Below are 14,295 nucleotides of genomic sequence, written 5' to 3' on the forward strand. Positions count from 1 at the left end.
GGGGTGACCTTTGACTTTGCCTTCTCCCAACCCCCCACATATAATAAATCACCAGGACCTGGCCATTTGACCTTCTGAATGTCTGTTAATTAGGACTTTTTAGTTGTAGAAAAGACTCTCCTGTTCTATTTTCTCTGCCTCCGCACTGTCCCCTGTCCCATGCAGGCCCCCAGTCCTCCTGGGATGCTCTTTCTCTGTGACGATGCTTTGGGAGGTCCCTACACCCTGCTTCCGAGGGAACTCTTGGAAGCAATGCTGTGGGTTGGAAGGAACCTGCTTCCCATAGACTCAGGCACTGAGGATCAGTCCCATTCCTGGTTCAAAGGGTGAGGGGTAGGCCTGCCCAGTCCCTGCCCTTGTCTTCTTCACACACCCTCGGGCTGCAGACTCCTGTCCTTCTGCTGCTGAATTTCACCTAGATTGGGGTGGACAGGTGGGGCTGGAGCGCCTGGTGCTAGAAGCAGCCAAGACTGACCTCTGGTGCTGCACGGGCCCTGTTCACTGCAGCCCGTCCTAACCATGAGATCCCTTTGCTTTCAGCAAGAGGAAGCTGGTTTACATAACGTCATCCTGTGGCCTCCAAACCCTGACCTTCCACAGGTATTGGGAAAGGTGGTTTTCTGCATGATTTGCTTTCCAATCCCTTCTAATATTCAGGTGGTGGCAGACATTTGGTGTGGCACATTCATATGCATTTCTAGGTTTTCTCCTCCCTCTCCTGCTCTCTCTTTCCATCCACGCTAAATAAGTTGTAAAATGCAGTAGAAATCTGCAATACACGTTTAAATTTTCAAAAATAGCCTTTTGCTGTGCCTGTTCAAGAAATGGCTTATTGATATGCTGTGAGATGCTGAATAGGGCTTACATTCTCAGTGCAAAGCAGTGCTAGAAGCCAAAACTAACCCTGCAGAAACTGGTCTATATTGATTTCATTTGTCGTGAAATGAGGTTAGGTATGGGGTGGTGGCGCACCTTTATTGATAGTAGGCATAACTGATTTGTTAAAAAAAAAAAAAAAAAGATTAAATTCTGAATCAGTTGTCAACATTATGTGTTAGCTGAGTCCCATGGTTTTAGATCTTCCCAAAGTGTTTGCCACAGGTGATGGGAGAGAGGGGGAGGGTTCGTAGGGGGCTTCGTACCCATTTCACAGTACTTTTTTCTGGAGAGAATGTTGGGGTTGGTGTGTGTCTGGGGTGTGGTCAGAGTGCAGCAGTAAAATGCATGGCTCCACACTGGCCTGCCTGAACTCCCCATCCCGCCTGTTTGCCATCCAGGTGATGTGTTCTTTGCTTTAAGAAAAGGGTGCCCTACCCTCAGGGCTGCTGGGGAGGCCTGCTTGGTGTGCTTGTTTTTCTGCATATCCCAGCAAGGAGTGATGTTTGAGGTTGGGAAATAACCATTTGCATAGAGCATTGCTTTATGAAGCCTCTTCACAATATGTGATTTCATTAGGGTTCTCATTTAACAGGTTAGGAAGGCTAATTATCCAGGTCATTTTGGTGATTTAAGGAGTGAAAGTTAGAACATTGGTCTCCAAAAGGTCACGGAGAAGGTCTGGTACATTGGTTTTCAAACTGGGTTCTGGGGAATCCCTGGGCCAGCTGGAATGTTTCAAGGGCCTAGGGGGATGTTCAGAGGGGAGAATCTGGACCACCAGTGCTCCATCTTCCACCAGAGCAAGGCACCTTATATTGCAACATGCTGGATGATTGCTTTTGGAAGAAAATATTTTGGAATCAGAGTTGGAATAAACACTGTGCTCGTCCACCCCCATTATCTCACAGATTTGTGCATTGCATATCAGAAGATCCAGGACTTTCCCACTGCCACAAAGCTGTGGCAGGACTGGACAAAAATCCATATTGGGATTCTTGGTCTAGGGCTCCTAAAGACTTCCCTGCTGTAGGTGGCTTGAGCCTTTCTAGAAAACTTTGAAGCACACTCAAGGGCTCAGTTAGAAACTCCCAACACCTGGATAATATTGTCAATTTCCTTCATTGGGTGGACATTTATGGAGCCATTGCTGGGTGGTAGGTACTGGTTTTCCACTTCTGTGAATCCAAATAGAGACAAGAGAAACAAGGTCCTTGGCCTTGTGGGTGTTACATCCAACTGGGCAGTCAGACAAAAAGAAATGGAAAAGGCAGACATAAATAAACAAACAAACAAATGAATGCATTGTTTTATTCAAAAATTTACAGAAAAGTTTTGGTCATGATTGGTGGTGTCGGTGCACAGCTCTGCAACTATAACTACCACCACTGAATTGTATAATTGAAAGAGGATAAAATGGGAAACTTTAAGTTGTATATGTAGTACCAGAATAAAAAAATAGAACTATAAAAAATTTTTGAGACCCTATTATTTATCAGGCACTATTCTAGAACTTCATACCTAATCTGCTCTGATGCAGTTTTCTTTCCACAGAGCAAAACAGACAAGGAACTAATAGACAAATAAACACATAATAAAATGTCCAGTAAATGGGCTTAGGGGCTACTTTTGATGGAGTGGTCAGGGAAGGTGTGTCTGTGAAGATGACAGGCAATCAAGAGCCCTGAGTGTGGGAAAGAAAGCAGCCGTATAAAGGCCTGGAGGAGGAACATTCTGGAAGAAGGAACAGCAAGGATAACATCTCTGGGATGGAATAAGTTTGTTGCACTTTGAAGACCAGCAGGAAGGTCAGAAGAGCTGGGGAGATGTGGGCGAGGAAGATAATGGTGGGCGATGAAGTCAGGGAAGGATGGTTAAATCTAGTGGGTCATTATTGGTCTTAATAGGAGTCTGGCTCTATTCTAAATGTGATGTTGAAGCAGTCAGAGGGTTTTTTGGCATGACAATGACATGGACTGATTTCAGATTTTTAAAGGAACACTGTAGTTGCTGTATGGAGAATGCACTTTCAAGACAGAGTGCAGAAGTGCAAGCAGAGACATCAGTTGCAAGCTGCTTAGAAGTCTAAGACGTCGATTCCTGAATGTAAGGTGTATTTTGAAAGCAGACAGGAAAAGATTAATAATGAATGGAATTTAGGAATGGAGGAAAGAGAGAAATCAAGAACGATTGGTCTGTCTGGAGTGGTCGGCCCCACCCTAGAACTGCAGGTGTAGAGGCCCCTCCCTGTCATCTCATTAGCATATAAACCATCAGATGTGGTCCTGTGCCACCATGAAGAACAAAATACATTCTGATCACAGGGAATTCCAAATATTTAGAGACTGCTTCCCCAGGATCTGGATACAAAGAACAGCCATGTTTTCCATTATACCATAGAAGGAAGGAGGGAGAGGTCCATGTGAGACAGATGAAAGAAGAGTTGACTGAAGGAGGGCTGACCTTGAATGGCTGAGAGGAATGGAACTGGAGCAGAAATGGACTTGAAGGAGAGATGTTTCTGCCATTGTGGAATGGTGAAGCCAAGATGGAAATAGGCATACCTGGGAATGTATATTTTGGGGGGTGGGAGGAGATGAGATGAGGGTGCTCTCTTTTGATGGCTTCTTACAAGACCATCGGCTTGGCAGAGTAGAGGTTTCTGGTGCAATTTCTGTTTATGACAAGGTTCCAGATACGATCATTAAGCAGGTGGCAAGAATGTGGTAGTTTTATAAGGTTGTCCGTAATGAAGAAGCATTTCATGAGCTTTGAACATGTGCATTCATTAGCACCTGTTCTCCAGAGGGTGGAGACCTCAAGTCTTGAGGGCCTGGAAGAAGGAACTAGAGCAACTGCTTTTCAGTGAAGTGGTCAGAAGCTGCTGAAAACAGCCTGATGGTGGGCTTGTCTGGGTTCAACAGACACTGTGTTTGGTATTTAGCTGAGCCAAGCTCTGCCATAACCACCAATTCTGAATCAAGAAGCTCAGAGGTTGTTAAAACTAACCTAGTAAAGTCCCACTGTGGCCTTAGTCCCAGGACCCTGTCTTCACAGGGGTTGTGCTCATGTATGTACCTCGACTCAAGTCAATTCTCACTGCTCTAATTCGTTGTCTTTGAGTTATTCTTTGCAGCTCATGCCTCGAGAGAGTCCTTTATTTTTCTTTTATCACTGGAGATGAGGCAGCCATGGACCTGAGAACCCAGGGTGTGGTTGAGTCACTACTCTAGATGGATGCTGAGGTCCTGGGGTAGAGAACAAGAAGGCTTGGAGGCCAAAGGGTGATACTAACCAAAACAGGGAGTTCTCTGCCTGCTACATCAAAAGACCAATTCCTGAGACACCAGGGTTTCAATGACAGAAAGAATTTATTGCTCAATGTGAAGTAGATCAGATGGCCTATTGGCCTAAAAATCTGTCTCCCCAAACTGCAAACTGAAAAACGTTGATGGTTTTATAGTATCAAAAAGATGGGCAGCCCTGAAACTTAGAGGTACCAGTCTCTCTCAGAACATCAACCAGTTGCATTCCCCTACCCCATAATGATGACACCCCTTTTCAACATGACAAAGTTAGAATGGCCATTGCCCAAATATCCCTGAAGATTGAGAGAATATATATATATATATAGTGGAAGAAAGCTACAATATTTTGAAGTTTTTGCCAGTGTCTTTCAAGCTGAACTTACACTTCCTTGAAACATGAGGCCCTACTCTCAAACCAGGAGGCTAGTACATTCCATTCAAACTGTCCTTGGAATGTGAGAAATGCAGAGAAAAATACACCAATCAAACTTCAACTTTGAGATTCAAAACAAACTTTTGATATCAGTAGTAGAAAGAGTAGCTTTGAGAGAGACGTTATTCTTGATTTACAAAGGGCTAGCTCTGGGGGCTTCAATATTTGAGGTTTTGAACAGCATATTCATATCAGCCCTCAAATGGGAAAAACTTAGATGTCTTTCAGTTCAGTAACAGAATGGATAATTCTATTCTGTTTTATTTGTTCACTAGACTACTACACAACAGGAAAAATGAATGATTACATGCAAAAATATGAAGATATCATGAGCCTCTTTTGAGAGGAAAAAGCCAGACTAAGTAACAAAAATGATAATTTCATTTTGATGACTTTTTAAAAAGACAAAAGTAAACTATGATGCTGGAGTCAGGATGGCAAATATTAGGTATAGGAGGGTAGTGATTGTGGGGGGGCAAAGCTTTCCGCCCTCACTTCTGGGGTACTGGGTGCATTCTATTTATTTATATGGGTGGGAAGTAAATGGATGTAGTCACTCTATGAAAATTCATTAGGCTATGTATATATATTATGTGAGCCCCTTTCTGAATATGTATTAAATAAAATAGTTCCAAAATTAAAACAAAACAAAAACAGATGAAGAGGTTTTAGGATAATGGGCGTAAGCGCCCCAGATGATCTGATTAGAGTTGATCTAATAATTATCAAGCATGCACAGATGGATTACACACTTAGCCACAGGATGTATGTAAGAAAATGACGGCCTTAATAAGATGACGGGCATGATTTTTATATTATGATAAGGTACAGGTCACTTACAGGTTAAAGTTTAAGCTCTGCATGACAGGGGGGCCCGTTTTGGTTAGATCCTGCTCTGTCTAGCAAGATAGTTTTGGAGTTGGGTGGGTTACTTCTGGGCTTCTCCAAAGCCCTTCATTAATAAACATTCGGGCCTGTCTTTAGCCATCATAAGACTCCAAAGTTGAAAAACAGAAAAAGGGGGTACAGGTGGGGGTTAGTCACAAGGTTTTTACTATCACAAGATAAAGGCAATAGAGTTATACAGTCATTTTCAGAGATCAAGGCAGCTGGATCACAATTTGGAAATTTCAGGTATTTCCCTCTGGTTATTCTAACATACAGTAATATAACCATTTGTCACATCCTAACTTCTCAGTTACAAGGGGCCATGATCAAGAGGTGGGTAGAGGGGGGGCCTAATGGCACCGCCGCATTAAGGGGGCACAGCGTTTTGCAGGGGCAAGAAGAGATATGGTTTGGGAATAACCTGGGGAAGCCACAACTTCTGACTCTATTTCCAAGCCCCAGTGTGCTCAGAATGTGGAATTAAAAACAGCCCCCCTTGAGAGGGTGGCAGGTCAGTGGGGTCTTAGGAAGTCAAGGGCCTATATGGAGAAGATCCTGAGCGAGAGGGGGGCCTGGGGACTGCAGTTGAGGGTGCAGGGAGGGGGCGGGGTGGGCAGATGAGGCCAGGTGCACTGAGCACAGGGCTGTGGGAGGCTGTGGGACCTGCGGGGAGACTTAGCCCATTCAAGCAGAAATGAGAGGCGCCATCGGGTTGTCACTTGGGGCTCCCTGGCGGTGGGCCCACAAATTAATCAAATGATTTTTGCTTTTGAAATTTTTTGGCAACAACTGACTTATTCAATTAATTACTGACCTTTTTACCTTACTCAAGAAATCAAGTCTAATATCCTCATCATAGCCCTCTATCTAGACCCGCCGGCCAGCCCCAGCTCTCTCTTGTTTTATCAGCATAGACTCTTTTTAAAGACTGAACTTCAGCCACCTGGCCTAGGTTTCTTTTCTGTGTTTGCAAGGGAAGAAAAGCCATCAATAGAACTCCCTTGGAAAGCTGTTCCACCCCTTTCTTCAATGGTTCCTCTCCCTGATCTGGAGGAATCTTTGAGCCTGGCCCCTGGCTACCCTGGCGGCAGTTGGCAGCATGCTGGATCCTAATTGCTACTCTCACTCCTTCCCACTGGGAGCTGCCTGGCTTATGCCTCTGGGCAGTCATGGACCGACCTCAGTTTCTCCAGTCCACCACTGGGACTCATGCCAAGAGCCCTGGCCTGCCCTTCCTGGTGACCCCCTCCTGCAGACATGTTAGCTGGAAATGAAGAGAAGGCCGTGTATGAGACCAGGTCCATGGAAGGGGCCTCATTTGGGGGTAAGTCCAGAGGCAGGTGAGCAGAATGTCCAACACTGAGCCCAGGTGAGCCTCAGTGGTCCCCACGGGGGTCAGGGTCTGTGTGTGTGCGTGTCCCTCTTCGGGAAATGGCAGTAGATGGAGCATGAAGACAGCAGCTTCCACCTAACAGTGCTTCCTGAGGTTTCATGCATTGCTTCTCGTATGGAAGGATTTATGGTGAGATAAGGGCCCCGTCAGTCCACAGCCCTAAGTTGTATTCCTTTGGTGTTCTTTCCTTTTTGGTTCTGGGAAGACTGCAGGAGGCACCAGAGTTCTGAGCATCCAGTCATGTGCATCTCAGAGGGGAAGGGCCACACCTGAACCCACCCAGCGTGACCACCTCCTGGACTTCCCTTGGGCCATGGGGCTGTCATGTCCTCCTTGATAGCTTGGGCAGTGTGGGAGGGAAAGGAAGACATTCAAATCTATTATTACAATATACAAGACCAGAAAAAAATGCTCTTTAGCCCAAGAAACTGTAATCAATGTATTGAGGCAAGAGGACAGGTGTGAAGACACCTGACGTAGCTCGGGGTGGCAGGGAAGATGCCCCTGGGGAGCTGAAGGATGAGCCTCCTCCCACCCCAGCCCCCGCCCTGTGTGGGCAGCTCCTCTGGTTCCCAGCTCAGTGTAAATATGCAGCCTGGGCCTGAGGAGACCTCAGCACAGTGGCCTCAGGTTGTGACATTATCTGACATCCAAGGAGCAGAGGGCCCGGTGGAAAGGAGTATCTGGGAGCCGTCCCTGAGTTCTGGACCACAAAGAAGGTGAGAAAGTACTTTCTTGCAGGAGAAGGTGAGCTGATAGTTAGGCCTTGTGCAATGTTTATTTTGCTTGACAGATAAAAGTCCCATGAGTGTATTTAGGTGTTGTTTAAAGCTTCAAATTCTTGGGGCCCCAAGTTTAATGGAACCTGAGTTATCCAAAGCTGCAGTATCCTTAGATAAGAGCCGGGAAAAGCAGCATCTTCCAGTGACCTAACTGGCAGCAGGTGGGCATCTGGGATGATGTAACTGAGTTTATAGGCAAAGAAACTGCACAAAGAGAAGAGGAAGCAGCATGAGTTCAATGTTAATAACAATGGAGAGCTCCTTTATTGTGCCCTGCTTCTGCCTCAGCCTCTCTCATAGGAATGGCCTTGCCTGGAGAGTGCACTAATGTTCTCTGCAACCGTAATTGGAGATTGTGATTGGTATGGATCCAGCTTTTGGTCAGATGCCTCTTCTGAAGAGTCTAATGAACTGCTTTAGCTATAAACTGCAGTAGCCACTGTTGCTGGGTTAATAAGATTTCTTTTAATTGAGATGAAATTCAAATAACATAAAAGTGCCTACTTTAAAGCATGCAGTTCAGTGGCATTCAGGACATGCAACCTTCACCTCAATCTAGTTCCAAAAGCATTTTCCTCATACCCCGAAGGACCCTGCACCTATTAGGTAGCCACCCCCCATTCTCCCGGCCCCTGGTGTCAACCAATCAGCTTCCTGTCTCTATGGATTCACCTACTCTGGATATTTCATGTAAGTGGAATCTTATACTAGAGGATCTTTTGTGTCTGGCTTCACTCACTTAGCACAGTGGTTTCAAGGTTTATCCATGCTGTAGCATGTATCTGAACTTCATTATTCTTTGTGGCTGATAATCTTGCATTGTATGGATAGACCATATTTTGTCCCTCCATTCACCCACTGATGGACGTTCCCATTGTTTCCATCCTTTGGCTATTGTGACTAATACTACTACAAACATTTGTGTATAAATATTTATTTGAGTTATCTGTTTGCAATTCTTTTGGGTGTATACCTAGAGGCGGCATTCTATTTAACTTTTTAAAAACTTTTCATTTTGAAATACATTCTTACTTACAGGACAGTCACAAAAGTAATACAAACCCCAAACAGAGGAACCCAACATACTCCTACCGCCGAGATACCCAGATCTACCAATTTTAACATTTTGCCACATTTGCCCTATCATTCTATGAGTTCCATCTGTTTGTCTGTCTATTCATCAATCCACTCTCTGCATACTTGAGTGTAGGGTATATGCATCATGCTCCTTGAACACAACACTGCCATGTACATTTCCTAAGAACAAGGATATTCACATACGTATCCACCTTAAATGCAGTTATCAAGGTCAAAATATTTAACATTGACATAAAGCCGATGGTCTGCATTCCTAGACTCAGCTCTGTCTATGCCCAAAGCATAATTGTCAAAATCCCACTGCAAATTCTATTGTGTTACTTTGTCTATCTATGATGGGAGGAGTGGGGCGGAGGATTCAAACCCAGCTCTTTGTCTCAGAAATTTGTTTTTATACCACACCCTGCCCCTTCTGGGCCTGACAGGTGCCTATAGGGAAGGTGGGATGTCCCCTGGTGCCTGGGTGGTGGGTCCTGCATTCGTTCATTAAGCCTGGGAGGTGAAGGAATGCTTACGATGCTCTAGCTGAGCTGGTCTCCTGGTTTCCACCCATTGGGGAGCATTTGCCTTCCCTAGACAGGGAAGATGGGTGGCTGCTGGTGTTAGCAGAGGCCACGTGTTCATCAGCTTGGCAGCTGTGTCTGAAACCGGACTCCTAGTGCCATGGGGATAACCTTTGGCCTACTTCCCGGCATTCACCTGCAACCATGCTGCTTCCAAGAAGTTCCTTCAAAGAGCTTGACTAGACACTGATGACTGTGTCAGCTAAGTCTTTTCATTGACATGACTAGTAAACAGTGGCCTAGAGAGATGGAGCACATTGAGAGGAGGTCAGTTGGATTTTTCCTTTTCTTTAAAAGGTGAAAAAACTTTAGCTCTTGGTATCATGTATTTCTCAGGATTGGAAAGTTACTATAACTGTTTGAAAATTGCCTTAAAATATACCCAGGGTTCTGAAATATCCCAGAGCCAAAAAGTAAGGAGCTGTTTACTCATGCAATGGCAGCAAAGGAAAGATTTGAAGAGGCGACTCAACAAATCACTTTGTCACTAGAGAAGTGCCGTTTTATTCCAGCCTCCTCTTTGGAAGCACAAGGGTAACTTGAAAAATACCTGCTGTTTTGCAGTAACACTTGATGATACGTCAGCCCCCTTGGAATTTTGTACAACAGGGCTTAGAACTGTTGCTAGGAGGGAAACTGGAATGGAGATTCAAAGACAGTAGGAAATGTGGTGAAAGTGAGAGCTCTGAGGGTGGAGTATGATTCCCTACATTTGCAGAAGTGGCTGCCAGAATAATCTGTTTTTCATGCATCTAGTGAATATTTATGGAATGCCTCCTCTGCGCCAGGCATTATTCTGTGCATCAGATCTAGGCTTCTGTATCACATTATTAATAAATGTCCAGTTGTTTCTGTTAGTTGGAGTGCGGCAATCCGTAAGGGACTATTTCCAGGGTACAGTGATGCAGTGTAAGCTGCTGGTCAAGAGCACGGACACTGGAGTCCAACCATCTGGCTCCAAATCCTGGCCCTGCTATTTTCAATCTGTGTGACCTTGGGCAAGTGGCTTAACCTCTCTGTGCTTGGTGTCCTTATCTGTAAAATAGGGTTAAGAATTCAATGAGCTTAAATATGGAAAGCAGTTAAAAGACTAGCACCTGGCACAAAGAAATTTTAAAGTAGTAAGTTTGCTATTATTGTTATAGCAGATAGAGTTAGCACTATGTGAGTACTGGATATTATTATTATTGTGGAAAGAGCATTAGACTGGGCAAAGCCACCATAACCTGGGAAATGAAAAAAAAAATATTTTACCCACCTAATTATTATTATAAAAAATTGTTTTACCTGCTTACAAGGATTTTGTAATAGTCAGCTAGATGTCAAAGCCTTTTGAAAAGTGCAATGTGAAAAAAAGTGCAATGTGCTATATGCAAACATAGTGCTGTCACTTTTATTTTAATTTCATCCAGGTATATATATATATATATATATTTTTTTTTGTCCAAAAAAACCCGCATTGTTCTTATAGATTGGCTTTCTCTCCAGAGGAGAGGTGAGGCTGAAAATTGAGAAAGGCCTGCTTTATTCTCTTCTTCAAAGATGAATTTGAGCCCTTGTCATATTGCCTTTGCTTGAGAAAACGCAGCATGGGGTACCTTTCCCCCCACTTTTCCTTAGAGTAAAGATCTGTCTCCTTATCCCATCTGTTGTTTGCATCTGTCTGGGCTGTTAGACATGTCATTATCTTTCCAAAATTACTTTAAAGAAACCTTGGTGATAGACTACCAGGCAGGCAATTTATCTGTTAAATTATTTGCAGAATTATTTAGTGCAGATAACCTGGTGATTGGGAGGGAAGTCCAGCTGCAGAAGGTACCTTTGCAGCTGAGGCTGCATGACCTTCAGACAAGTAGAACCTGGATTACTGATTAAAAATTCAGGACCCCAATATAAAAATGCCACTCTGTATTTCGGCTCTTGAATTATCACAGTGAAATGTTAAAATGATGTACACAAAGGTAGTCATGTTATAAAGGTGAATAACCTTCCTCAGAAGAGTCTGGAACACTTGCAGAGTTTGGATTTAAGGCCATGTAAAATTTGCACTGGCTTGATTCTCTTCCCTAGGAATGTTGTCTTTCCTGATCCTCAAATTAGGAAACTAAGGCACCACAGAGCAGGGTAGGGCAGGTAAGGCAGGGACGGACAGAGGGCTCTTCCTGCAGAGAATGGAACCAGCCCCAGCTCCCCTGCTCAGTGAGCGTGGAGGCAAGTTGGCCCTGGGTCAACAGTCCCCCTTTTAAGTGGGAAATCAGCTCCAGTTACTTCTGCTCCCCTCATCGTATTCCCACTGAAGAGATTAAACAGAGAATGCCCTTTCCTGGCTCTGGGGTCAGAGAGAATTGGGACTGTCCAGACTCCACTGCTGTGTGAGCATGACTAAGTTACTTAACCTCTCAAAGCCTCAGCTCTAAAACAGGAGCAGTAACAGCATCTTCCTGGGAAGGTGGTTGTGAAGCTTCAGTGAGATAATTCATGGGAGCTGCAGGCCCAGCTCCTGGTACTTGGTAAGAGCTCAATAAACAGAGGCAAGTATTGGTATTTCCTCTAGCCTGTCTCTCAGCTAAAGTGAACAGAGCTTTCCATTTGTATTCAGTTAGCACTGGTGTTTATGGCGTCTTTTATATTGTACCTGCAAGTTGAGGTGTTTTTCATATTTCACCCTTGTACACAAATGGGTAAACATAGGCAGTCAACCACTCAGAGAAATGCACCAGGGGTGGGAAACAGAGCCAAAGCTAGCTTGCTCTTCAGGCTGGTATTTGAAGGTCAACAGATGGCTCAGGTAAGAAAAGATTCAAGGTCCCTTGTAAGACTTCAGATGCAGACTGGGCAGATTTGCACCCAAATATCCATGGGAACTCCAAAATTAATTTACAAAAGTTCCAACCTCAAGTGTGGTAGAGGTTAGTAGTAGGATCCTCTCTTCTTGGCATCTGGGTGGCTATCTCCTACCCGCCCAGGCAAGAGTCATGCCTGGTTTTCCCTTTGGGTGTCCCCTGTGGTCACACATCTGTGGTCATGGCACTGGAGTCCATCTCCACTACTGTGAGAAACTTGGTCTCATCTATTTTTTTCTAAACATTTTTTATTGTTAAATATAACATATATACAAAGAAAAGGGGAAAAAAGCAATGATTTTCAAAGAATGCTTCCATAAGTAGATAACTGACCAGATTTCAGAGTTTGTGAGTTACCATTCCACTATTTCAGATTTTTCCTTCTAGCTGCTCCAAAACACTGGAGGCTAGAAGAAATACATATTTTTCTTTTTTGTGAAAAATAATACACACAAAAAAGCTATAAATTTCAAAGTACATTGCAACAATTAGCTGTAGAACAGATTTCAGAGTTTGGTATGGGTTATAATTCCACCATTTTAAGTTTTTACTTCTAGCTCCTCTAAGGTTCCGGAGACTAAAAGAATCATCAATATAATGATTCAGCAATCATACTCATTTGTTAAATCTGACTTTCTGTGTATAACTCCATCGTCACCTTTGATCTTTCTCCCACTCTTCAGGGGTATTTGGGCTACGCCCATTCTAACTTTTTTATGTTGGATGAGACTAGTTGATGTTCTGGAGAGGCTGGCCCCTCAGCATTTCAGGTCTTATCTGGTTCAGGGCTCATCCATTTTTGTAGTTCCTACTTCTAGCAGTGGGTCAGGCACATAGGCACATGTTTTTTGAATGAGTGAATTAATCACCAAATAAATCAATAAAATGCTACGCTTTGCTGATATGCAGGTTGCAGTGAGTGTGCTTGTGTTATTATCAGCTGCTGCATTACCTTGTGAAATTGATCCTGCCTTGGTGCTGGCTCTGTCTTCATTAGTCCAGAAGAATTTAAAATTGCTTGCCTCCTCATGGTCTTTGTGGCAGTTTCTTTGCCGACACTTGCCAGTACTGTGAAGTCCCAGTACAGCCCTACCATAGAAGGCCAAATCCATAAACCAAATCGCTGCAGCTTTGTTTGCAGTTCACAAAGGGAGCACTGAAAACTGTCTTAAAGAATCTGGTGCTTGCATCCTCCAATTTGCTGAAAGTGGTCCAGGAGACAGACAGAACTACAAGAAATAGAGAATCTGTTTATTTACTGCCAGATAGGCTCGTGCAGGAATCCCCATGCCTGACTAGGATCTTTTGGAATCTTGTTTTCCTTATGTCTTGCTGAGAAATGCATACCATGCAGTCTGTAAGCAAAGTGTTACATCCTCTGGGTAAGATGCCTACTTACGGAAGACAAGCATGCGTTCTTGTTGCCTCGGGTTTACCTTTAAACTGTGGGGCTATTTTACCTTAAGGGCTGAAAAATGGTTTTGTGGATTATAAATTTTTTCCTATGGTTGTATTTTTCTGATCATTGGCTTCTTAATATGCCTGTACTGCAATATAAACTTGGTTGATTTAGGTTCCACATTCACTGAATTCACTGAAATTAGTTCTATAGTTTTAGAGTATCATTTATTTTAAAAACATACATTATTTAATGTTTTTGTTATTTGACAATGAAAAAAAAAACCTTTGTTTGTTGACTTCTGAAAGAATCCTACTGAGAGATTATTTTAGACAGGGATAATATAGTATTCATCTGTGTATAAATTACTTCATATCGGGAAGAGTTCAGACTTGTACCTACGGTCCTTGTTGAAAACAAAATTGGATGTGCATTTTTGTGATGTTCCGAAAACATTTCTACTTTTTCTTTATTTTGAAACATTTGCCAAACTACATACTACAGTGCTGTATAACATTAAAAATGTAAAAGGACAGCTCAACATTAGAAGCAGACTATGTCCTGAAATACTGAAACAGTGGCATGTGTTGCCTGGATAAAGTCTTGTGACAATTTTTAGTCTAACTTCCATGGTGCCCCTCCAACGTCAGCACAACCCTTGCACCCTGCTATAAATAAACAATCTTAGACATTTATCAGCTGTTGGTACAAG

General features: G+C 43.5%; 1 protein-coding gene across 17 annotated transcripts in view; it reads left to right on the forward strand.

Annotated features, from left to right (window-relative positions):
• TACC2 (transforming acidic coiled-coil containing protein 2) overlaps positions 1 to 14,295 on the forward strand; it is a 229,179-nt gene that overhangs the window by 31,422 nt on the left and 183,462 nt on the right. For 11 of the 17 annotated variants that reach the window (XM_077126268.1, XM_077126271.1, XM_077126269.1 and 8 more), the window contains one exon: positions 541 to 600. The exons of the other annotated variants lie outside the window; for them this stretch is intronic. In XM_077126268.1, the coding sequence (XP_076982383.1) occupies positions 541 to 600 (60 nt within the window). The remainder of the gene's footprint in view (positions 1 to 540; positions 601 to 14,295) is intronic. 17 annotated transcript variants of the gene reach the window in all.

The sequence above is a fragment of the Tamandua tetradactyla genome, chromosome 13 (genome assembly GCF_023851605.1).
Source record: "Tamandua tetradactyla isolate mTamTet1 chromosome 13, mTamTet1.pri, whole genome shotgun sequence".
Lineage (NCBI taxonomy): Eukaryota > Metazoa > Chordata > Mammalia > Pilosa > Myrmecophagidae > Tamandua > Tamandua tetradactyla.